The 27550-nt window shown below is 36.4% G+C and overlaps 1 protein-coding gene and 1 long non-coding RNA gene across 4 annotated transcripts in view; one reads left to right on the forward strand and one right to left on the reverse strand.

The window, feature by feature from the left end:
• Nucleotides 1–9464, forward strand: part of PTAR1 (protein prenyltransferase alpha subunit repeat containing 1) — a 50844-nt gene extending 41380 nt beyond the window's left edge. For 2 of the 3 annotated variants that reach the window (XM_058695740.1, XM_058695741.1), the window contains exon 7: nt 366–9464. In XM_058695740.1, the coding sequence (XP_058551723.1) occupies nt 366–708 (343 nt within the window). In that variant the 3' untranslated portion in view covers nt 709–9464. The remainder of the gene's footprint in view (nt 1–365) is intronic. The other variant, XM_058695742.1, reaches the window with a different exon arrangement.
• Nucleotides 1–27550, reverse strand: part of LOC131492094 (uncharacterized) — a 57493-nt gene that overhangs the window by 19243 nt on the left and 10700 nt on the right. The window lies entirely within an intron of this gene.

Here is a 27550-nt window from a genome sequence, read left to right on the forward strand (position 1 = left end):
TTGTTGCTTTTTTTTTTTATAGCAGAGATTGGGCTACGACCTATTTTCTAATTTCCGATTGTAGTTACAAAGAGTAACAATGCCAGGTGATTGCCATCATCTCAGTCGGTGGTATTAAAAATCCTTTGGGGGTCGTATTATTCTTTCTCACAGTCCAGTAATCTGGGCTTGTAAGACTCTGGTCTAAGTATGCAGAGACTTCAGGGTAACTACTCCACCTCCTTCCTCCAGGTAACTCAGGGTTACCACGGGAGCCATGAACTGAGTACAGTATGTTTTAAAATTATCAGCTTTTTTTTTTTTTCCGAAAAAGCTTGACTTTGTGATATGAGTTTTCTGTATTCTCTCCCCCTCCTCTTTCACAGGCGGCATATTTTCTACCTTCAGCATCACTTACGTGGTAGGTTTCCTCACAGTGTGACCCCACTGTCACCTGCAGACAGCCCTGGGGGAACTTCGAGTGACTTGCACCTCATCCCAGGAGGCCCCCACATGTCTCAGGCCATGGAGGTGGATGGGCTGAATGACTCTAGCAAGCAAGGCTATTCCCAGGAAACCAAACGCCTGAAGCGGACCCCAGCTCCAGACTCTCGGGGCCTGGAGATGGAGCATAGGTTCATCGATCAAGTATTGTCCACCTGCCGGAACGTAGAGCAGGCCAGGTTTGCCAGTGCCTACCGGAAGTGGCTGGTTACGCTGAGTCAGTGAGAGAGGTGGATTAGTCCTGCAAGGTTCCCCCTTTCAGTGCAATATTGCTTTCCTTTCTTACATAGTCGCATGAATTGTTTGCTGGTATGTGTTCTTCATCTTTAGGTTAAAAGTCCATAGTAAATCTTTAATTTTATTTATTTTGTTAAGAACTGGCATTCCTTTGGGGATAAAATAACTGTGTAGTTTCTTCCTGCTAAACAGTGAGTCTTAATTTTTTTCTTCTTCTCATCCTTTATATTTCTATATGTGAAGCTTCTTCTCATTTGGTTCTCCTAATCGGTTCACAGACACATCTACCCACCTCAGTGCAGTTGCTTGCTGTATAGGCTAGTTTTTTTCAATTAAAATTTTAAGTTGTAGTTCAGCCTTAGAATAGTACAAGCTCAAAATTACTGCATCTGATTACTGCTTTGAGAATCAAATGGCCAGATAGATGGGATTTGCAAAAATATAAATCATGTCTCTTTCTCGACTCAAGTTATCGACCAGTGTAACCAAAGTCAGAAGTATTGGAATTTATATAAAAAACATGCTTCCAATGTGTAATCCATTTTAAAGTGGTTATTTTAAAAGAAAAACCGATTTTAAGAGTTTATGTAATTGCAGTACTGGGAATTATTTTTATTACTAGTTTTGATAGATTCTTTTTACCTCAAATTTGGTATGGGCCAAAAACACTCACATTAGCCCTTACATAAACCTTTTTTTTTAAACCTGGAATGCCATTTTCAGTTATTACTACTTGTTTTCCTTTTAAATTCACCATGAAAAGTGAAATATGCATGGAAATGTATCCATAAACAATCTTCCTTTGTAAAAATTTAAGTTCTTGAGGATACACTTAAACCACACAATTTTTATGAAGTGGTTATTACAAATTTGCTGGCAAAAGCCAGGGGGAAAGAATAGATTTTGAAGGTTAGGTCTTCAATCTTTATTTAAAAAAAAAAAACAACTTAAAGACTTTGATACTAAACTTATCAGGGATGAGGTACCAAAGTAGCCACCGAACAGCTGTATCTTATTTCTCAGTAATAAGGGCTGGGTTCTTCAGGTCTGTGGGAAAAGGGCCGGCTAATGTTTACTTTCTGAATACGTTTCCCCGCTTTGTAAATGGTCTGTGTTTGTTCTTTCCTTTCCACTTATCTCTTGTTCATTTTCCCAGTCCCTTCCGTATTTTTTGACACTTTCACTTTCGTATGTTTTTCCTTACTTGTCTAATTTTAAGGATGTGTTCTGAAGACATTCTCCGTCCTCTTTCCACCGAATCTCATACCCCATTAAACACACAGACACACACAATATTCACAGGAACTGCCCTTTAAAAGGTCCCCTAATGATGGAAACCGCCTGTTGTCCTGTGTGTGTATGTGTGTAGGATGCCACACAGCAGAAGTAAGTGACTGCCGTGCTTTGCTTGTTTTTTTTACTTGCTAGGTCACCTTTAGGGTGAGGGGACAGATGTAAAGGCAGACTTCTCCTAGTATATATTATCGAAGCCTTGGGCTTGAGCGAGGCACACTGCCTTAAGCTTAGGAAAAGAGCAAGTTCTTTATTTGTGCATCATGATTTTGTTGAGCAGCCAACTGTCAGGGGAGACTTGAGAATACCAGAAAAACTGTCCAGCCTGGCCCTTGTAGACAGAATCTGCTTTTCTCTCTTGGGGCAAAATTTCATAGTATTTAGGTAAGAAAATAATTGCCATTATGAACATAATCCCATGGCCCTTTGTCTACAAATACCTCAAGGTCTACCTAGACCTCTGTGGATAAAACCATTAGTTGATGATTTTCTCTACCTGCAGGGGATAGTGGGGAGACTACACAGAGATGACAGGAGAGATTCAGCCCATTCCACTGGATACATGTTGCCAGACCCTGGCCTCACTCAGTATTCCCTTCCAAGCATCATCTTCAGTATCCCAAGTAATAGGGCTTCTTCTGCTTTGATGTGAGAGTGTGAGGACAGGAGTATAGACCGTCCCCTGTGAACCAGCGGCTCCGCGCCTTTCTTACCCTCCATACAGTACCCTGCCCACCTTTGATGTTATCTGCCTTCATGTGTTTTAAGGCCCTTCATACACGCTCTTATGAAGCCATGCAGTCCTTTACGATATCTCGGTCTCTTCTTCCTAATAAAGTTTTGAGTAGGCAGTAAAAACACAAACATCCGAAGGATACTTCGCGTTTGTGACTTTCGTGTGCTACTTTATTTCTAACGTTTGCATTTTTCAAGTGTTGATTCACAGAAAAACCTAGCATTGCCCCATATGGTTGTGTTTTTTTCCTAAATGGTTGACATCTAAACTCATTAGCTGTAGCATGGTAGTATCTCTTTGAGTGAATAAGTTCATGCTGTGGAAAGGATGTATCTTTTCAGGGACTTGTTAGTCTTTACCTTTTTTTCTACAAATATCCTTGTTGAAAGAAAAAGATAGTTTAGATAGATTGACACATTTCATCAAACTTTCATTAGGAGAATAGTCGGCCATCATACTGTCCTGTGGATCAAGAATACTACTGACAAGCCAAAAGCAATAAGATGTGTAAATACCTCCACACCACCTTCCTCCCCGGCCCCACCTTTTTTTAAGTATACCTGTTTTGGTAATTTGGTGTTCCCAGATTCTACTGTGTGCCTTGCACATGGCGAGGACTTATCAAATGTTTATCAAATTAATAAATGATTCACTGCAAAAGGGAAAGATTGATCATGAGTAATGGATAGAATGAGTTATGATTGAGAAATTGATAAGTTAGAGCAATGGATTGTGAATGAATGTTACATTCTAGCCTCATGATACTACAGGTGAGCTGTTACATATAGAATAAGTTAATTTAGATGATTCTTCTTCATTTAACAACCTTGTTTAAGCTGTTAAATCCCAGCCAAGAAATGCAGCTCTATGATTATGAATTAACTGTACTTTAATATATATTAAAAATTCATAGAACAAAGCTCATTTGCATTAAGAACACCACTTTCTGTTCATTTATGGTATTGGAGGACAGATCTTGGCAACAGAGCCAGAGACTCTTTGGGGCATTTGAAGGAATTCTTTGATTTCAAAGACTTGTTGACTTGTATTTGTGCAAGGATAGTCATTTTATGCTTCTCCTTTTCTCCTCCCCAGCTTGAACTATAGACCTTTTAGGTATTGCTTAAACCTGTGTGAGTCATTTTCTTTTTCTCTTATTAGGTTTAAGGATTAGATACCTGTTAATGTCCCCTTTTTCTTTTCCAGGTTTTAGCATTTTTGTTACGTCTTTGGAAACTCTGGGCCCAGACTCTCAGTCATATCCCTTATTCCTATGGTACGGTTCTGATTAAAGGCTTCATTATTAATAGGATTAAATGTATACATGTTGTCACTAAAAGCCATTTAAATCTTCAGATAAGGGCTTATGTGACACAAGATATGAAAACAAAATTCCTTGACTTTTACGTGGCAGTTTGTAGGAAAGCATTTATGGTGGTAGACTGTGTGATTTAGATGAATTCAGGTTGTCATGTGAATTTATGCTTGTTATATAAAGAGAACTTTTAATATTGTTGAGAACAAGTTACCATTAGTAATTTTCTGTAGCACAAGATAGTATTTGACATGGGCTAAATATTAATTTAGGAGTACAGCTGTCACTTACTATACAATAGTCTAATCTGTATCTTAGTCCCTCTTAATTACAGAAGATACTAAAGGTTTAGTTATAAAAGAAAATAACATATATTCTTTGCAGAAAGCTTTTGTAAGCTTACAGTTATTTTGTTACTAGTAAATCAAATTTTAGAACTTTCAGATATTTAAAATATGCTACGGAATTCAAACAGCACCATTAAAAACTTTTGACTTCTGAGTGAACTTCTCCAGGAGAACAGTGCAGCCCCTGGCACTTTGCATGCTGCTGCCTCCCCATGCCTAGATGCACTCTTACTGTGCTCCTGTGTACTGGAGAAGTCTGGAGGCACAGCAAGGTGGAGACGTGCCCTGGCATGCAGGCAGCGAGCAAGAAAGAAAATCAGCCCTGAAAATCCTACTTGTCACACAGTGTCTTTGAAACAATAGCTATATATACCTTGTTAATTTGAGTGCCTTTCTTATTTCTGGAGGGAGCAAGATTAATGTTTAGGGAGAAAACAAAGGACAGAATTTTTATCAAACAGTTGATTGTAACTCATTTTATTTATTCCAGTTGCTAGACACGGTCCCGTGGAGTTTTTTTATCCATTCATGACATACTGATATGAGCAGGTAGGATGCTTTGGTTTGTATTTCTTAGTTAGCATTTTTAAGCGCCCTGCCAAGAAGAATTAGTTCTTTCCCTGTGACAACTAACTTTTTGGGGATTGGAGGTATTTAGAGGACAGCGTGTGCATAATTACAGGTTAGTCCGAAACCTGTGCAGCCCATGTTCAAGGGAAACAGTGGCACTGTGCCTGAAAAGAAAGGCCGTATGATTGTCGTAAATGAATCCTTTGCCTCACTTTAACGGTTTTAAGAATTCCCTCCCAAATTCTGTGTTGGAGGAAAAGAAGTAAATAGATGAAATTTAAAATACGGCATTTTATATATTTGGTTACAGGAGAGGGGAGGGATAGAGAGTCCATATTTCAAGATTGCAGATAACTTTTAATTGTAATTTCATAAAAATATACAGCTAAAGATTCCAAAGTGCTTTTCAGAGGACTATTGAATAATATATTCCTAAATGGCAGCAATATGTCGTAGTTCATAGTGGAGACAGAAAACCATTGTGTCAGTTGTAGGTTTGTGTGTGTGTGTGTGTGTGTGTGTGTGTGCGCGCGTGCACGCACACGTGCGCTTGCATTGCAGGAGGCACCTCTGGCTCTCAACCTGGACATCTGTATTCTCGTTAGGTTATGTTAAGACTGTAAAACCAAACTCTGTGCTAAAAAAAAATAGAGAGGAGTAGCTTAGTCTGCTGATGAACCTTTGTGCTTCCAAGAATATTAGCTCTTATAGGTTGTGCTTTTTGGACAATAATATGGTCCACAAGGCTGACCCTGGCATTCTTTTATTAATCTGTTATTCCTCAGGGTGTAGAAGATTTAGTAAATTTAGGACAAAATTTTATATTCAGTGGCAAAAAAGAAAAGGCAAAAGTATGCTAAATATATTACTAGCTCTTAAAACTTTAGTATAGATAGTATTTTTTATAAACCCCTACCAGTGCAGTAGCTCATAGGCGCTCTGTGCCTGCCTCACTCTTCACCTCGCTGCTTCAGTCCCTACGGCTCTATTATGAATGTTCTCTTACATCTTCTACGGAAACAGTTTCTGTAATGTATTGTTTTCCACGTTGGGCAGAGTTGGGGGTGTTTCAGTTGACATCATTTTGTTTCTGGAAATCCTGTTCAGGAAATGATTACCGTTCATTTTCAAACTGACAACTGTTTTGCCTCCTAAAACCTCACTTTCCCTGAAAGAGTGTTCTGTGTGCAGACCCCGTATGTGTTCAGTACATTGCATGATGCCTCACGCCTTGTAGGAATCCAACGGGGCGCAATCGTTAAAGGCTAGAAAGTGAAAACTAGCCTCCCTCTGTCTCGGCACCATTGCCCACATGCGTGGCTTCAGGAGAAATCCAGTATTGTGCGGAAGGTACATAATTAGCTTCAAACCATGCAAGGCAAGATACACAGCTGCATCACATTGTAAGTGAAATTTTGATACTTTTAAGGCATATATATGTGTGTGTTCACATATATGTATGTATATATGTTTAAACAAGATTGGAACTTGAATTTGTATAGTGATTTTACAGAGAATTTTATTTAAAGGGTTTTTATTTTCATATTTGCTTAAAGTGCTCCTATTTAAAAGCAGTTTTCTTTATTAAACCAGCCCCCTCAAGCAAAGTTGGAAACCTAACACAAGTGCCATTTGCCTGAATTAACCAGATATTTGTGTAAAATGTTTATTTTTGTCTTTGGATGCTTATGCACCATGACATTCTGGCTTTTCTTCCATACCTTTAGGGAATCAGCCTTAATTTTATGTATGGCCATCACTTTCCTCAAAGTACTATGCAGCTTACTTCAAATGTTTATTTATCTTTATAAAGTGATCAGTAATACATATTGAGATTTTTTTTTCATGTCCTGGGGTGAACAGTTTCACACGTTCAGATAGTGACTCATAAAGCATTTTGTCAGAAGTGCTCAAATATTATCTTCCCTTACCAGTGTCATCTTGCATTTGAAGCAGGTACTTTTTCTTAGTGGTTAAAGAATGAGTGTAGACTGAGTGCAGTCATAGTAGGTGCTCAATAAATATTTAGTCAGTTATTGATCTCATGGCAAATTAACAGCTTTTGGAGAGGAAACTTGTTATCTTTTCACGGAGTAGCATATTTTTAAAGCAATATATGTTTGAAACTGAAAAAATTACATCATTTGGCATCAATTACTACGCTTATTTAGGCTGGAGTTAGTAACATGCAATAAACGTACTGTTTGTGTAGAACACGGTCTGAAGATAGGAGATGGGGAAAGTTTAAGCAGCATCTTTTTGTGCACGGCACATTAATAAATGTGATTAAATGTCTTAATAGGCTGCCAAACTCAAGAGAGAGAGAATTACTGTAGACGCCTACAGTCGGTTTCTCTGTTGGTGTACCTGGTGTTACCTGGCTTAGGTTCTATTTATTTCTTCTTAAAACTTGGTTGCTTTCCAGTGTCTTCAAAGTGGTAATGGTAAAATACAGAATTATATTAAATAACTTCTCCTTGTTTTCTCAGAACATCTTTAATATGAGGGAGAAATTTTTATGAAAGATACAGTAGTTTCAGAATCTGTTCATTTGTGACTTTCAGAGCATCTTTGACAGAGCTTACTCAGTGTAAACAGATTTAAACAGTTGAAGAACAAACATTCCAGCCTGAGCTGTGAGGAACAGAGTGTGTAATACAAGTGTAATTAGGCATCGCCTCCTGGCGAGGTTCTTGATGCATGACTGTGATGCTGGCCTCTGACTGTGGTGACTGCTCAGTATTATATTTTGGTGGTGTTCCTGGGAGAATAATGAAATGTGTGCTAGATTAATTTGTATTTGAGATGGACACAATAAAAGATGATGTGGTATCAATATGCCAGGGATTTATACACACTATTACTGAAATTTTTTTAAAAAAGAGGAGGGGAAGAAAATGACAAAAGGTCAGTGATATTTTTTAATAGCCTCTAAGAAAGTTTTTTTTTTTTTTTTTAAGTCCAAGTCTCTTAGACACTAAGCAGTTGCTAACCTTATTTAACACTGTGGGACTTTAAGGGATAGTTCTCAGATAGTGTCTGCTGTTAGAATTGACGATGTGTGTGAATTTTACATTGCTTGCAGATTTTCCAAAAAATGGAGTATTTAAGTTGCAGTTTAATGATTTTTAAAGATTTTCTTGTAGGTCGTGGTTCAGTGGACAAGTTACATATATGATCTGTGGTGCAAGGTCAGATCCTGGGCATTAAAGATAAGTTTGGCTACCTTAATTTTACTGAAGATACTAATCGTTTCCCTCTGATTGCACTGTTTTTTTTTTTTTTTTAACTATTTTCCTCTGTGTTCCAGTCTGCATTGAAGTTCCTTTAGCTCTCACAATACATAGTAATTGACATTTCTTAAGGATTATTTTGTGAATTCGTTTTACACTTAAAATGTGTATCTTGCAGAGGGATAAAAATTAATTTTGCAGTAAAGTATGTGCAGAGTGTGCTTACAGTGTCCTGGGAGTTCGTACTCCAGATTACTTAAAGTGGGATGCTAAATTCTAAGGCTAATAAGTGACTGTAGACTATCTGTATGAGCACTGTCCAGTAGGAAGAAATGGGAGCCACATATGTAATTTTTAATTTTCTAGCAGGCACATTAAAAAAGAAACCCATGACATTAACTTAACTATTTTAATTAACCCAATATATTAAAAATATTTCACTATGTAATCAGTATACAAAATTATGGAGATATTTTGCTTCCCCCCCCCCCCCCCCCATAGTAAGTTTCTAAAATTCATTGTGTATTTTGCACTCACAGTGCCTGTCAGTTCTGACTAGCTACTTTGTAAGTGCTCAAATAGCCATGTGTGGCTAAGGGCTGCTATATCGGATGGTGCAGGTTCATAGGGTACAAAATTTGACTTTATTTTAAATTGGGGAGATGGTGAGGTAGGCATGAAATTATGGTACTTTAAAAATTAGTATACTTAGAAAAGTATCTAATACAATTATCCACATTGTCTGCATTTTAAATTTGCTGTAGCAGTAGCTCAATCTGTTCCAATTTGCCAAGCTTTATGTAAGGAGGAAGAAATTCCATGCCATGTAAAATACCATGATATGCTCATTATAACAACACATTATTAACACATTTTTCAATGTGTTCACTAAATTCTGTCCTGTTTCTTCAAAATAATAGCTTAAATTGCATGTTAATTGTGTATCTGTACTTGTTTTGTTTTTATATTATTCTTATAATAATGTGTATTAACAGACAGCCCTAGGATTCTAATCTTCCTATGCATCTGTCTTCCAGTACTTACTGGTACACTTACTAAGTTGTTACAAGTGGCAGAAAAGTAGAATGAACCATCGTTTTTTTTTTTTTTTTCATTAGATTGTTTTTATCATGTGATCATGTACCAAGCCAGCTATAAATTATTGTATTTCTGTAGAATATGAAAAATAGTGTTTATGTCTTAACTTTGCTAAATGTTTGCAATTTCTAAGTAAACTTTTCATCTCCTAAGATGAGTGAAAGTGTGCTTTTATTTTTGCTTGCTTTGGTGGTGGTGTTTTATATTTTTTAATTTTTAATGTTTATTTTTGAGAGAGAGACAATGGGAGCAGGGGAGAGGCAGAGAGAGAGGGAGACACAGAATCTGAAGCAGGCTCCAGGCTCTGAGCTGTCAGCACAGAGCCCGATGAGAGGCTCGAACTCACAAACCATGAGGTCATGACCTGAGCCAACGTGAGACGCCTAACCGACTGAGCCACCCAGGGGCCCCAACTCGTTTTGGTGTTTTAAACTCCACTCCATTCTGCCAAGCAGTCTTGTTTAATTGCTGTGATGGTGGTAATGGGATGGATGTGTGTGAGCTGTTGTCTAAGTGAAACCAACTGATTTGATTACTTACGCTTGTAGAAGGAATTAAAAATGTCATTTGTGTCTAGGACATTAAAAAAATATTGAAAACAAATTAGAGAAACTGTCACACTTGTCTTTAGAGTGCATTAACAATGACTAATTGACTTATGAAAGTCATTATAACTAGATATGCTTTTTCTCATACATTTTAAATGAAGGCATAGAGCAGAGAATTACTTGATTATTTCGGGGTTCTATCCCATGTTTTCTTAACCTGGAACCTTACTTCCATATATTTTAAGCTGGACACAGCATTTACAGTTATTTAAATGGCTTTAATACCTAAGTATACTCTGAAAAGTATTGATGAGGTGGATACTGTTTTTACTCAGATTTTAAATACTCAAAAAGTTGTTCTGTGGGAAAAGCCTTTGCTGCCTTGTCCCATGACTCTTTAGGATTATATTTTAAATAACGCACTATTACCTATGCCTATTTTTGGTAGGAAACAGGGTACGGAATTTATTTGCATCATGCCAAAGTACCACAAACAATGTTTTCGCTTTGATATGCTAAGGAAGGGAACTAGCTTGCTAAAGACAGTCTTGGTTTGAGTTAGTAGGCAGATTATATGAGAAGTGTGACAACAATTTATATTTGCAAAGTGCGTCCCTGGGAAATTGCTTTACCTAATAGGATGCTTCTTGAAATGAAAGATTAACAGTAAAAACAGAAGCAGGATGATACACTAGCTAATTAAAATTTTTAAATATGACAAGCCGTTCATCATTTGTATATATTTAGCACTTTCCTCATGTTGCAACCTCAAATTTTTGCTTTTGGTGTTTTTTGGTTTTGTTTTGTTTGTTTTAGAAGAAGCAGTGATTTGTTTTTTTGTTGTTACTGCTTTTTTAAAAAGTGGCAGGGTTCCTGTCTTTCCCATTCTACTCCAAAATGGCTAGATTGGGCATCAGCTTTATTTAAGATAGCAAGTTACAGTATGCCCTTTTCTTATGAGAAGTACAGTATTATTATATATGCCCTATGCTACAGAATTTGAAAACAGAAGCAATAATTACTGTACTAACTTTTCTTTCACAGAAAGATTCTTAGAGTAACCCTGGCTACCAGGAAGAACCCCCTTACCACTCCTTATAATTATCTGAAGAACAGACATAATACTTCTGAATTTATACTTTTACTATCAGAATCCTCCGAAGATACACAAATCTCTTGTATCAGATTCCTTACTTGCTTCTCACGGTAATTACAGTATGATTAACGAAAGGTCCGCTCTCTGTGTAGGGGAGCTAACTGTGGGCTGAAATTGGGCCTCCATCATATTATTTTTGTGTTCTCATATTTCTTAAATCGCTAGTGATCTCTGTAGACATGTTGAGAGAATACTGGAAGGTTGGTGAGTAATTGGTATTGGTGCAGCATCAGTCACCCCTCTGTTTTCAAGGAAATTTTGTAGACTCTTACAGTCTAAGGTCCTCTAGAGCAAAAATCACCAGTTTTTTCTTGTTTGTAACTAAGTTGCGACATACCTAATTTGTAACATTGATCTCCTGAGTCTTAATATTAGTTATTCCATGTGAAGAAATTTTTACGTTTAAAGCATTTTGTGTGGCATTTGTTAGAGTAAAAATCAGAAACAATTTGAATACACAGTAGGAGATTCAGTAAATTGGTATTTTCCTACAGTGGTGGTATATGCACTCACAAAAATAGAATATAAAATTACATGAAAAAATGTCATAATAAATTAATTTTTAAAAGGAAGTTATAGAGAAAAAACAGGAAATTATAGAGAAGTTTAAGATTCTGATTTTATTTTAAACATCGAAGTTAATTACCATTTCCAAATGGTAATGGCAGGACATGGCAGGACAAACACTCCTACTGAACACAAATTAAAATGTTGGAAAAAATACTAAAATTTTTTTTCAAAGCAGGATAAAGAAACCTACATCATACTGAAACTGCAGAACACCAATAGAAAGATAGTATCTTACAATTAATTGAAGACAAAGACATTAAGTCAATAGCTAACTTCTTGTTAGAGTCAGAAGGTATGGGAATGATAAATTTAATGTGCTGGAATTACATAACTGCCATTATAGAATTCTGCATACAGAAAATGTTCTTTGAGGAATGAAGGTAAAAGAAACATATGTACTGAAATCATATGCACATATATGATTTTCATTCATGTAAAATTTTAAAAATAGTCAAGTCTACAAAGAAAGCAAGAAAATTATGTTTATAAAGGTCATGATTATTATAAAGTTCAACCAGTTGCATCTGGTTGGGAAAGAACGGAACCATGATCAAGGATGGGATCAAGATAGGGAACTTCTGGACTTCTGGCAGGATTCTGTGTCTTGAATTGGGCCATGTGGACATGTCTTATATATTTTATGTACTTTTCTCCATGTTCTAGTCACAATAAAAGAAAAATACCTTTTAGAGGACAAAGTTATTTTTAAATAAAGTACCCTATTTGTGGAATACATAGTCTATGAAATATTCCTACCAAATTGACCTGTAAATTCAACATAATCTATCAACTTTTCAATTAGTTTTTTCAGTGAAATTGATAAACCACTTGAAAATTTATATGAAAATGAATAGGATTTAAAGTAACCAAAACAGGGGCGCCTGGGTGGCGCAGTCGGTTAAGCATCCGATTTCAGCCAGGTCACGATCTCGCGGTCGGTGAGTTCGAGCCCCGCGTCAGGCTCTGGGCTGATGGCTCGGAGCCTGGAGCCTGGTTCTGATTCTGTGTCTCCCTCTCTCTCTCTGCCCCTCCCCCGTTCATGCTCTGTCTCTCTCTGTCCCAAAAATAAATTTAAAAAGTTGAAAAAAAAAAAATTAAAAAAAAAATAAAGTAACCAAAACAATCTTGAAAAGCTGGCTTACTCTCAAGCTATAGTAATCAAGACTATGGTTTTGGCATAAGACTAGACAAATCTTTGGAACAAAATAGAGCCTGGAAACAGACTACAAACGTAGAGTCCATTAATTTTTGACTGAGGCCATCAGGGTCATTTCAATGGGGAAATCTAATAAATAGTGCTGGAATAATAAAATAATCATATGGAAAAAATAAGCCTCAACCCTTAGCTCAAAAAATATACAAAAATTAATTAAAAATGATCACAGAACAGAACATAAAACTAAGAACACATAAAACCACTAGAAAACAGGAGAATATTTTTGCATCCTTGAGGTAGACTGACTTTATTGGGCAGGACACAAAAAAGTCCTAATAATAAGGACATGATCAGTAGAAATTTTAAATCTAGAAGGCCATGCAAATTTATAGGAATGTGTGTGTGCTCAGGAAAGACCTGAGAAGGCCATAGCTTTTACCTCTCACTCCACAAGCAGGAAGTGAAGGCTAAGACAGTTATAAACTGCCTGTCGCAACATGCACTCAGGACCCTTCAGCAAGAACTAGAGATTTGATTCAAGGGACTCTGTCCAATCATCAGCTGACCACTGGGCGACTGAGTAGAGACTTCAGTGGCTACACACTATAAAGAATATGGGCTTTACAAAAGTAGTTCAGAAAAGTCACTAAACAACAACAATTAGTGACAATAAACCATGAGGATGAAGGAGAATCTGATACCCAGATCTGGCACATTATATTATTCAATAAAGTGTCTGATTTGTAACAATAATATAATACATAGAAAGAAACTATGGCTGATACCCAAGGGAAAAAGCAATCAATAGAAATTGCCCTTGAGAAAAAAAGACATTAGACTTAAATGTTTAAACAAGCTATTTTAAATATGTTCAAAGAACTAAAATAACCATGTTAAAAGAACTAAAGCAAAATGAGAACCATGCCTCACCAAATAGTGATGGGTATTTTAAAGGGAATGAAATTGCTCAAACTCAGCCAAATAGACCCTAGCTGACATACCTCTGGGAAGACAGATACATAAGTGAAATGAAACAGATTCTGCAAAGTTGAATAGTTAATTGTAGTTTTTGTACCAAAAAAAAACCATAGGGGTCACCAACAGATTTGAATAAGATGAAAGGATGAGTGAAAACATGTCAACTGACAACATATTCAGTCTGAGAAACAAAAAGAAAAAGAATAAAAGTACATAGAGCCTAAGGGACCTGTGGGGCACCATCAAAGTGACCAATGTATGTATTGTAGATGTCCTCAAAGGGAAAAAAGGAGAAGAAAATATTTGAAGGGCACAAATCTACAAATCCAAAAATGTCAATGAACTGTAGGTGGAACATATTCAAAAAGACCCACATTGAAGATACATTATAACCAAACTGTCAAAAGCCCGTGGACAAACAGAAAATCTTGAAAGCAGCATGAGAGGAGATTTATCATGTATAGAGGGTCCTCAGTAAGATCAACATGTGATTTCTCATCAGAAACCATGGAAGCTTCTAGAGGGCACTAGCAGATATCTTCAAAAGGCTCAGGAGAAGAACTCAACCAAGAATCTTATATCTGGTAAAATGAACCTTCAAAAATAAAAGAAATTAAGACAGTCCCAGATAAAAACAGAGTTTATCACTAGCAGAACTGCCGTAGGAAGAAATGTGCAAGCGAGGCCTCCAGGCTGAAATGAAAAGACACTACAACTTTCCACATGAAAAAATTAAAAGTGCCAGTGAAAGTAACTACATAGTACGTATGTACATAGTATGTAACTACATACATACCCTTTGTAACTCTTTTCCCCTCTAACTTAAAAGGTAACTGTATTGCAATAATTATAGGGGCGCCTGGGTGGCGCAGTCGGTTAAGCGTCCGACTTCAGCCAGGTCACGATCTCGCGGTCTGTGAGTTCGAGCCCCGCGTCAGGCTCTGGGCTGATGGCTCGGAGCCTGGAGCCTGTTTCCGGTTCTGTGTCTCCCTCTCTCTCTGCCCCTCCCCCGTTCATGCTATGTCTCTCTCTGTCCCAAAAATAAATAAAAAACGTTGAAAAAAAAAATTTAAAAAAAAAAAAAAATAATTATAAATTTATTTTCTTGGATCTACAATGTATTAAGAAATAGGCCATGACGAAATAGAAAAAGGGTGGAGAACAGAGCTATACAGCGTACCAGTTTTTGTATACTACTGAAACTAAGTTGGCGTCAGTACAACCTAGACTGATCTAAATTAAGATGCTAGTCCTATTCCTGGGGTGGTCACTAAGAAAATAAGTCAAAAATATGCATAATAGAAGCAAGGGAATTAAAATGGTGCACTGAAAAATATATAACAAAGAAGGCAACTGTGGAATAACTAAGGAGCAAAATAAGAGACATGGAGAAAACAAAGTGACAGACATAAATCCTACCTTGTCAGTAATTATATGAAAAGTAAATGGATTAAACTCACAGTAATAGGCAGAAATTGGAAGAATGGATTATAAAAACATGATTTCAGGAGAATGAGGAGACAAGTCATATTCTGGGAGATAATATTTACCAAAGATATAGCTAATAAAAAACTGTTATCCAAAATATACAAAGAACTCTTAAAACTCTAAAATAAGAAAATGAACAACCTGATTAAAACTTGGCTGAAGACCTTAGCAGATACCTCACCAAAGAAGATACGCAAATAAAAAATAAGCATATGGCAAAGCTCCGCTCCACGTGTCATTAGGGAAATGCAAATTAAAACACTGAGATACGACTACATACCTATTTAAAAGGCTAAAATCCAAAACACACCACCAAATGCCGGCAATGATGTGCAGCATTGTTCACAGGAATGCAAAATGGTACAGCCCCTTGAAAAGACAGTTTGGCAATTTCTTATAAAACTAAACATAATCTTACCATACAATCCAGCAATTAAGCTCCTTGGTATTTGCCCAAAGGAATAAAAATCTTACGATAACACACAAAAATCTGCACACAGATTTTTATAGCAGCCCTATGCATAAGTGCCAAAACTTAGAAGCTGTCAAAATGTCTTTCAGTAAGAGACTGGCTAAATAAACTGTGGTCTGTCCAGATAATGAAATATTAACACCAAAAAGGAATGAGCTATCAAGCAATGGAAAGGCATGGAAGAAATTTAAATGCACATTACTAAGCAAAAGAAGCCAGTAAAAACCATGGACTTTGGATGATAATGACGTGTTAAGGTAGGTTCATCAACTGTAACAAATGTACCACTGTGTTGGGGGATGTTGATAATGGAGAAGGCTATGTAAGTGTGGAAGCAGGGAGTAGATGAGAAATCGGTTTGTCTTCCAATCGGTTTTGCTGTGAACCTAAAACTAGCCCCACAGTGAAGTCTATTAAAATAAATAGAGGCACCTGGGTGGCTCAGGAGGTTGAGTGTCCCATCCTGAGTCTTGATTTCATCTCAGGTCATAATCTCATGGTTCATGGGTTTGAGCCCCGCATTGGGCTCCATGCTAACAATGCAGAGTCTGCTTGAGATTCTCTCTTCCTCTCTCTCTCTCCCTCCCCAGCAGTCTCTCTCCCCATCTCTGTCTCAAAATAAATAATTTTTAAAAATTATTAAAAAAAAAAGAGAGAAAGACCTAGTCCATAGTTTATATGTGTTCCTAAGAATAAATACTCAGGAATACACTTAATAAAATAAGTGCAAAATACATACTCTGAAAACTATAAAACAATGCTGAAAGAAATGAAAGAAATATAAATAAATGGAAAAGCATCATATGTTGTTCATGGATTGGAAAACTTAACTTTGTTAAGATGGCAATACTCTCCATACTCATCTAGAGATTCAACATAATCCCTATCAGAATCCTACCTGACTTTTACGAAATTAAGCTGATAAAGAAAATTTATATGGAATTGTAAGGGACCAAAAATAGCCAATACAATCCTTAAAAAAGAAGTTCAAAGCAGGAGGACTTACAGTTTCAATTTCAAAAACAACTACAAAGCTCTATAGTAATCAAAACAGTGTGGTACTGGCATGAAGATTGTCATGTAAGTCAATTGAATTGTGTTGAGAGTCACACACACACACACACACACACACACACACACACAACCCAACCATGCACATATGGTCAGTTGTTTTCTGACAAGGGTGCCAAGAACACTCAATGGGGAAAAATACTCTTTTTTCTTTCCTTCTTTCCTTCCTCCCTCCCTCCCTACCTTCCTCCCTTCTTCCCTTCCTCCCTTCCTTCCTTCCTTCCTTCCTTCCTTCCTTCCTTCCTTCCTTCCTTCCTTCCTTCCTTCTCTCCCTCCCTGTCCCCCCTCCCCTCTTCCTTCCTTTCCTTCCTCTCCTCCCTTCCTCTCTTCCTTCCTTCCTTCCTTCCTTCCTTCCTTCCTTCCTTCCTTCCTTCCCTTTCTTCTCTCCCTCCCTGCCCCCCTCCCTCCCCTCTTCCTTCCTTCCTTCCTTCCTTCCATCCTTCCTTCCTTCCTTTCTTCTCTCCCTCCCTGTCCCCCCTCCCTCCCCTCTTCCTTCCTTTCCTTCCTCCCTTCCTCTCTTCCTTCTTCCTTCCTTCCTTCCTTCCTTCCTTCCTTCCTTCCTTCCTTCCTTCCTTCCTTCCTTCCTTCCTTCCTAGAGAGCACAAGCAGGGGAGGGGCAGAGAGAAGGAGAGACAGAATCCCAAGCAGCTTCACACAATCAGCACAGAGCCCAATGCAGGGCTTCAACTCATGAACTGTGAGATCATTACCTGGGCCGAGATGAAGAGTCAGACGCCACCCAGACACCCTAAAAATACTCTCTTTAACAAAAGATTTTTCAAACTACATATCAACATGCATCCAAAACAATTAATTTGGATTTCTACCTCACACCATGTATAAAAATTAACTCAAAAAAGATTAAAAGACATACATGTAGAGCTAAAACTATAAAACTCTCAGAAGAAAACATAGGTGTAAATCTTTGTGGCCTTTATTGGGCAATGTTTTTGTTGTTACGACATCAAAAGCACAAGTAACAAAAGAAAAAACAGATAAATTGGACTTCTAAATTAAAAACTTTTGTACTTAAAAGGACACTGTCAAGAAAGTGAAAAGAAAACCCACAGAGTAGGAGGAAATATTTAAAACCCATATATCTTCTAAGAGATTAGTCTCCAGAATATATTAAAAACCCTTAGAAGTCAACCATGAAAAGCAAATGACCCATTAACTTGTGGGCAAAGGAGTTACCTTCTATCTTTCTACATAGAAGATACACAAATGTCCAATAAATGTTAGGAAATTAGGAAATGCGTATCAGAGCCACACTGAGATACAACTTCACATTCATATGGGTGGCTATCAAAATAATAATATAAAAATAAGTGTTGGCGAGGGGCACCTGGGTGGCTCAGTCGGTTGAGCGTCCGACTTCGGCTCAGGTCATGATCTCGCAGTCTGTGAGTTCGAGACCCGCATCGGGCTCTGTGCTGACAGCTCAGAGCCTGGAGCCTGCTTCAGATTCTGTGTCTCCCTCTCTCTCTGCCCCATCCCCACTCATGCTCGCACTCCGTCTCTGTCAAAAATAAATAAACTAAAAAAAAAAAAAAAAAGTGTTAGCGAGTATGTGGAATTGTGAGAGACTTTCATTTTCTATTTTATCTTTCTTATGATGTTAATGGGTTTAAAGAATGTGTAGTTAAATAACTCTTACCATACTGATCCAATATGCCACCTGAAAAAGCACGTTGCGTTATTTGTCCAAATAATAGATTCAGATGGCCATCATGTATCCAAATTAGGCATCTGGGAGAAAGTTGAACCTTTGGCTCAAACAAGGGAAAAACATTACAAAGTGGATTTATAACTAAATGGGAATAAATACACTTTGGGATTTATTGGGTTGCTTGAGTCTGTAGCAAAGTAGATTAAGGAGTATAAGTAAATATGTATCAAAACTGAAAGAAGGGACCAGAAGGGAAAAAATCTAAAAGTGTTGAGACCACTTTTCCAGCTCGTTTACTGGCCTAACCTTGAGCAATGTCATAGTCTCCAATGACCACGACAGTATGTGGTTAGAGTAAATGCGTAAAAGTGGCTGGATGTAAAACTACATGCCGAGCTCCTTGTATTTTTACTTGGTTGCACTGTCTTTTAAAACATCATGGACAGTTAATAGAACTGCCCCCCTGGCCTCATATACACAGCCTACAGCTGCCAATTTGTAACCTCTGTTCAAGAGTATGATTACTTCATTGGGAAGCAAGCCATTCAAAGGCTAACAATGGAAGCCAACATAATTTGGCTTATTATTTTAGTAAACATTGGACAGACATGGGTAGGTGTGATTACGTTGTAAAGTGGAATTGTTAACATCATGTCAAATTTAAGAATATGTCATCTTTACTGAACAGAGGTTTTAACTGGAAACATTAATAAAACCAAAAATATTTTAAATGTGGCTTCTGGATCTGTTCATTTCAATCATAATGCTTTAATTTGAACCATGTTGAACACAGCAGTACACTGGAAGATTATGAGAATATTGTTACTGAATCTAGAATTCTGTTTTTTAAATTAAATCAATGGCAAAATATGTAAATGTCAAATTTATCTAATTATAGAAGCAATATTTAAGTTTGAAAAACAGAAAAAAAATTTACTTGAGTTGCCACAATCCTAATAATTGTTTGAATATACATTTTATATATAATAATAATAAAATGTTGGATCCTACTTTTTAAAAAATTTAACATTACATCACACTAATTTGTCCATATAATCAGCATAAAGAGTAGAAAATGTTGAATCTCAAAGGTAGGATTTTGAAAACTTGGAAACCAATCAGAGAAGTTTTAAAATATTTTTTAAAACCTTAATAAAAGTTTACAAAATCAGCAAAATGAACATTTAATTTGAAAAACTGATTAGAATGTTTTTAACATTCTAAAAATTCCATTTGCCAACACATTTGGTAACACGACAAAATGACCAAAAAGTTAATACTCTTCTTTCATCAAGGTTGATACTTAAATTTTTTTCCAGGGAATGAACTTCTTACATTTCATTTGGCACAGATTCTAAGTTCAGTAAATATTTGAAGAGATCAATGTTTTACTTTTTCTTCCACTGGCCACCCTTCAAAATGATAAAGATGGCTTTCACAGGTGGTACATGATGGTCCCCGTAAACACAGATGGCTTTTGGGTACAACTGTTTCACCTCAAGCTTTTGTTTATGCTTTTATTCCTTGAGGAGCAATCTCTAGGGCCAATATTAGACTATTAGTTGTTTATTCCATGTGTTGGCTTATAATTCCACAGATGGGAATTGGTTCTAAGCTAAGCTGCACTCACACAGCCTCACCCCATTGAAGAATCTACCCCATGCAGATTACTGTAAGAGTCTCACTCAGAAAAATGGCCCCTTCACAGATGGTTAAATTCTTCCAACAGGATAAAACACGGTTGCTTTTTAACTGGTTTTGAATGAGTCTCCCATTTTGGGATGAGCTGAATGTAGGAGATAAAAGAAAGACAAGCATTCTTTGATGTGCAGACAGTACAACTATGATTTTATCTCAAACTAACAATAACTTTAAAAACAACTGACCCTGCTCCCTAATTGCTGCCACTACAGAAGTATTGGAGATGAATTATTCTGGAACGAAGTTAATAATTATAGAATTCTTTCCCAAAGCTTAAACACGTTTAAAATAATAAACCCTTAAAAGCGAACTCATTCGGTTACCGAGAGGTACGTTATACATATGCTTCATCTTGAATAGTGCATCCAGAATAACATAGCTTAAAGCTAGGTGTTCTCTTCGTAATTTTTAAAGGAGCAATGATTTGTTTGTTTCATGACTAAAGCAAGCATCTGGTTTTACTGCCTTAAAAATATTCAAACTAAAAATACTATAGCCATGATATAATAAGCAACAACGCTTGGCACCAAAGCTCACCCTTTAATCTCTGTTAAAGGGGATCCAAAGCTCTTTGTAAAGAAAAAAGTTGAACCTTCCTCCAAGAACTCTCCCTTGCTCATTTCTGTCAGAGGGGCCATTTTATTCAGGGCACCAGATCTTCTGTAGGTCCCTCATTTCCATGAGAGAATATAGGTCTGACCCCAGTTAAACTAGTTGGTAAGGCAGATGTGTTTATTTGGCTGGCCACACAAAATAACCAGAACATGGGTACTCATTACACAATGCAAATTCACTGTAAAATCTCAGGTGAGAAACACAGTGGTGATGGGGAATTTCTGAAGGATACAAAGATCCATGCATTCTTACCCTAGGATCAAGCTAGAAGAGAATCAGAAAGCCAGGTACTCCTAGAGGAAGTGAGTAGAGAAAGAGCACATACTCTGAAGTCTGAACTTGATTTTATCACTTACTAGCCATGTAACCTCTTGCTGTCCTATCCAATGTATCATTTCCTGTTTTGCATTTTTCCTATCCTATCATAGTCTTTGTATCCTGATAAGCAGCCTTCAATTCACTGAGATAAACTGGGGGGGGGGGGGGGGGAGGGAACAGTTATTTCTACAGAAAACCAAACAGATAAATAATTGATAATACATAATATAGAAAGGAAGTCTAATGTATCCTAGGGACTTATAGATGGTTTAATATTTTACATTATATTAACATATCACATCAGTAGCCCAACTAAGGAAGAAAAAAATGCCTAGATTATTTCAGTTGATTCTGAAAAGGGATAAAATAAAGTGAAGACTATCCAACAACAAACAGAAACAGACTCATAAATACAGAGGACCAACTGGTTGCCAGAGGGGAGGGGTTAAGAGGATGGGCAAAATAGGTGAAAAAGATTGAAAAGTACAAACTTCCACTTATAAAATAAGTCACAGAGATGAAAAGTGCAGGTGGGGAATACAGTCAACATTGTAATGGCATTGTATGGTGACAGGTGATAATTACGTTTAATTGAGGTGAACGTTACTTAATATATGGAACTACTTAATCACTATGTTGTACATCTGACACTAATATAGCATCGTATGTCAACTATATTTAAGTACAAAATTTTTAAAAATAAAAAGCAACTGAACCTTATTAAAACCTGATAAACTTAGAGGATATTTGCCCCCTCAATCTTTCAGATTCTGTATACTCCATATGTGCTCCTTATAGTTCTATTTTTCAGGCAGGCATTACTTTAATATTTGAGGATTACTGGGCCACTTTTCCTAATTCATATTTTCATGGCCATGAATTCATTTGCTTTAGAGAAAAACAAGATATAATCTATATGTATACAGTATGACTTCTAGTGAAAAGTAGTTCAGTGAACTTGTATGTCATGTTGGTTTATATAAAACTAAATAATGATTGTGATTATTTGTTATTACCAAAAACAACAACAACAAACAAACAAAGTCCCTGATTGCTTTAAAAAGCTCTTAATAACCCAGGACTAAAGGCTAATACCTTAATTTAAAAAAAAACAAAAAAAACAAAAAACCTCTCTGAAACCAATAGCCACATAATTCCTCACAGAAACATATTCATTAAAATTGGAAGTAAAATCAGGTATATAATTTTCACATTATTTAGCATTGGGTTAGAGCTCTGGTCAATGCAAATAATAAATGGCACAGAAATGAGATCTACATTTTGGAAAAGAGGAAACATAATTATCATTACTTATGGATGATATTATATACTAGAAAAGCCATGAACATAAAATGAAATTTCTAGAATTGATTCAAGCTCAATAAGATGCTAGACATAAATATGCAATTGCTTCTTTGTTACTAGAAGACAGCATAAATTTGCTTGTTCTTAATACAGCAGCAGTAATCAGTTACAAAACATAATATAATTCAATGGGGAAAGACTCTATTCACAATGTATTCTAATCTCCAAAGAAATGCAGAGAACCTATATGAAGAAAACCACAAAAATGCTGAGAGATATCAGAAGAGAGACTTCATGTTCTTCGATGGAAAGAACAAATTTTGTAAATTTGTGAATCATATTTTATATGTGTTACTCAATGCCAATTAAAGTCACAGTTTTCTTTAGAAAATGATTACAAAGTTTGGAAAAATAACGAAGTGACTATAACAGACTTACATAAAATTATAATAATTTAAGACATATATAGAGTACAAGCATAAGGGTAGACAGACACATGTACAAAACAGGCTTTACTACATTCAAGAATGAATATGTGATCAATGGGGCACTGCAAACCCACAACAGGAAAGTATTATTCAATAAACTGCTTGGTGGGGGGGGGGCACCTAGGTGGCTCAGTAGGTTAAGCATCCGACTTTGGCTCAGGTCATGATCACACTGTCAGTGAGTTCGAGCCCCAAGTCACGCTCTGTGCTGACAGCTCAGAGCCTGGAGCCTACTTCTGATTCTGTCTGCCTCTCTCCCTGCCCCTCCCCCACTCACACTGTGCTCTCTCGCTCTCTCTGTCTCTGTCTCCTCTCAAAAACGAATAAACATTAAAAAAAAAATTTTTAAAACTCTTTGCGAAATACTCATTAAATATTTTCGGAAAAATCAATTCAGATACTCATCACACTTTTGGAGTAGGCTAAAAGGATAAAAGCTAAATAAGTAAAACCATTTCAACAGATCTTGACAAAAACAGAAGTAAATCTCAAATATCTTGAGTGGGAAAAGCCAGCTTTGAAAGGATTAAATAATTCAGATAAAAATGCCCAGTAGACTCAAAATTTAAGTCTAAAATTAAAACTAAATTCTAACACCTTAAACTAATAGAACACTGTATGTTAACTATACTGGAATTAAAAAAAAAAACTACATCCTAACATAAACTATGAATTGAAGGCAACATTTGCAGGAATGTCACAGATTTTTAAAAAAATGAATGTTGCAGTTCTTTACACCATACTTGCAAATTTTCTGTAAGTTTATTTCAAATAAAAAAGTTATAAATACCCTTGATATATAAAGAATTCTTGCAACATGATAAGAAAAATACTAAGACCCAGGTGACAAGTTGGTCAAGGATATAAACACAGTACAGACACCTGCGAGCATACACACACTCACAAAAGGAGGGAAAAAAGGTGGTTAACAGACATGGCAGAAAAATAGTCAGTCTTAATAGCAAAGAAATACCAATTAAAATAAGACTTCAGGGGCGCCTGGGTGGCTCAGTCAGTTGAGCGGCTGACTTCGGCTCAAGTCATGATCTCACAGCTTGAAGGCTTGTGAGTTCGAGCCTCGCGTCAGGCTCTGTGCTAACAGCTTTGAGCCTGGATCCTGCTTCTGATTCTGTGTTTCCCTCTTTCTCTGTCCCTCCCCTGCTCGCGTTGTCTCTCTCTCTTTCTGTCTCTCAAAAATAAATAAACATTTAAAAAAATTTTTTTAAAAAAGACTTTAATTTACGCTTATCAAATTAGCAAATGTTTTTGGTTTTGTCTTTCATAATAATACCAAATGCTTGCAAGAATATACTAAAACAGGCACTCTTTCTCATGACTGGTGGGCCTATAAATAAGAATAAGCGATTTAGCTGTTTGTATCAAGAGTCTTAACATCCTTGAATACAGTATGCCCACTTTCAGGTATCATGCTAAAGGGAAAATCCTGAAAAACAAACAAAAAAAGGCTTTATGCATAAAGAAGTTCACTGAGCATCATTTATATTAATGAAAATTTGGAAACAACTGACATGTCAGGCTATTCTGGGGGTTACTGCATAAATTATGAAATATTATATACACATTAAAATGGTATTTACAAATAAATTTTTAAGCCAGATATTTTTATTTTACTTTTTATTCCAATATAGTTAAAATAGCATGTTATATTAATTTCAGGTGTACAATACAGTGATTCAATAATTTTATTCATTACTCAGTGCTCATCACAATTAAGTGTACTCTTAATCCCCTCCACCTGTTTCACCCATCCCCCACCCACCTCCTCTGGTAACCTATATTGTTCACTATATTTAAAAGTCTGTTTTGTTTATCTCTTTTTTCTTTATTCGTTTGTTTTGTCTCAAATAACACAGAAGAGAGTTATGTCTTTCTCTGATTTATTTCACTTAGCATTATACTCTCTAGATCCATCTATGTTGTTGCAAATGGCAAAATTTCATTCTCTTTTATGGCTGAATAATATTTCATTGCACATACATACCACTTCTTTATCCATTCATCTCTCAATGGACACTTGGGCCACTTCTATAATCTGGCTATTGTAAACAATGCTATAATAAACAAAGGGGTGCATATATCTTTCCAAATTACTGTTTTTGTATTCTTTGGGTAAATACCCAGTAGTGGGATCACTAGGTCATATGGTAATTCTATTTTTAATTTTTTAAGGAACCTCCATACTGTTTTCCACAGTGGCTGCACTAGTTTGTATTCCCATCAATACTGCAAGAGGGTTCCTATTTCTCCACATCTCTGTCAACACTTTTTGTTTCTTGTGTTTCTGATTTTAGCCATTCTGACTGGTGTGAAGTGATATCTCATTATGGTTTCGATTTATATTTTCCTGATGATTAGTGATGTTGAGCATCTTTTTAGGTGTCTGTTGGCCATGTGTTTGTCTTCTGTGGAGAAATGTCTGTTCATGTCTTCTGCCCATTTTTTTAACTGGATTACTTGGTTTTTGGGTGTTGAGTTGTATAACTCTTTATATACTTTGGATCCTAACCCTTTATCAGATATGTCATTTGCAAATATCTTCTCCCATTCAGTAGGCTATCTTAGTTTTGTTGATTGTTTCCTTTGCTGTGCAGAAGCTTTTTATTTTGAATAGTCCCAACAGTTTATTTTTGCTTTTGTTTCCCTAGCCACAGGAGACATATCTAGAAAAATGATGCTATGGCCAATGTCAGAGAAATTACTGCCTGGGCTCTCTTCTAGCAGTTTATAGTTTCAGGTCTCACATTTAGGTCCTTCACCCATCTTGAGTTTATTTTCGTGTGTGGCATAAGAAAGCAGTCCAATTTTCCCAACACCATTTGTTGAAGACGCTGTCATTTTCCCACTGCATATTCTTGCCTCCTTTGTTGAAGATTAATTGACCATATAATCGTGGATTTATCTCTGGGCTCTCTATTCTGTTCCATTGATCTATGTGTCTTTGTGCCAGTACCACAGTGTTTTGATTACTCTTACTTTGTAGTGTATCTTGAAATCTAGGGTTGTGATACCTCTAGTTTTGTTCTTCTTTTTCAAGACTGCTTTGTCTATTCAGGTTCTTTTGTGGTTCCATACAAACGTCAAGATTATTTGTTCTAGTTCTGTGAAAAATTCTGTTGGTTTTGATAGGAATTGCATTAAATCTGTAGATTGCTTTGGGTACTATGGACATTTTAACAATATTTGTTCTCCCAATTCATAAGCATGGAATATCTTTTCATCTGTTTGTGTCGTTGTCAATTCCTTTCATCAGTGCTTTATAGTTTTCAGAGTAGAGGTCTTTCACTTCCTTGGTTAAGTTCATTCCTAGGTATTTTATTATTTTTGGTGCAATTGCAAATGGGATTGTTTTAATTTCTCTTTCTGCTACTTCATTATTAGAGTATAGAAAGGCAACAGATTTCTGTATATTGACTTTGTATCCTGTGAACTTACTGAATTCACTTATCAGTTCTAGTAGTTTAAAAAGGAATTTTTTTAGGGGTGCCTGGGTGGCTCAGTTGGTTAAGCATCTGACTCTTGATTTCAGCTCAGGTCATAATCTCACAGTTGTATGATTGAGCCCCATGTTGGGCTCTGTGGGACTGCTTAAGATTCTCTACCTCTGCCCCTGCCCCACTCACACATGCATGCTCTCTCTCTCTCTCTCTCTCTCAAAAAAAAAAAAAGATTTTTAAAAATAATGTGATAAAATGTGCTAAATAAAGAAGGCAAGATATACAATTGTTTATATACTATGGCCACATATTTTTAAAAAACGAAAAGGGAAAAAAGCATTTTTAAAAGTACCTGCTAACAGTAGTTGTTTTCAGGGGAGGGTCTGTTAGTTGTTTTAACACCTCTTTTACATTTGCCCCATTTTCCTCAAGGAGAGTGTATTAGTTCATGCTTTTATAATATATAATATGACTCAGAAACAAATCACTGCTGTGTCCAGCACAGTGGGGAAATCTGATGGTATGTGCTCCTCATAGATTCCAGGTTTCTGTCTTTAATAAAAAAATTCTATATGAACTTTTAAGCCAATGGTGGCAGTTCTTTCAGTTCCATCTACACCACCAGCCACACAGAGGCCAGGTGTATAGACAAAGGCTGACTGACCACAAATGCTATTGGGAGGCACTTCGATGCTATAAGATATCCAGTGATTAGTTGGGCCTGAAGAGGAAAAAGAATCTTTTAGAAACGAAATACAATTCTACTAAAATTTTTTAACAATAAATTTTTGTTTGCTGTTTTTAAATTTAGTTTTATTTTTTTAAATAGTCATAAGTGTTTTATTTATTTTTTAATATATGAAATTTATTGTCAAATTGGTTTCCATACAACACCCAGTGCTCGTCCCAACAGGTGCCCTCCTCGATGCCCATCACCCACCCTCCCCTCCCTCCCACCCCCCATCAGCCCTCAGTTTGTTCTCAGTTTTTAAGAGTCTCTTATGCTTTGGCTGTCTCCCACTCTAACCTCTTGTTTGCTCTTTTTTTAAACTACTTTTTTTCAAAGCATAACAATAATAAATGCTTGTTATAAAGTTTTTATTTATGCTCTATTTATGATGGGGAAGGTGATTCTCACTATTATAGTTTGATATATATTACTCCAAATTTTTTTGAGTGAATATCTTACATTTTAAAAATAACGGGACCGTTTTAGACACGCTGTTTTTTAACCCGAATGTCGCAGTT

The sequence above is a fragment of the Neofelis nebulosa genome, chromosome 12 (assembly GCF_028018385.1).
Source record: "Neofelis nebulosa isolate mNeoNeb1 chromosome 12, mNeoNeb1.pri, whole genome shotgun sequence".
Classification (NCBI taxonomy): Eukaryota; Metazoa; Chordata; class Mammalia; order Carnivora; family Felidae; genus Neofelis; species Neofelis nebulosa.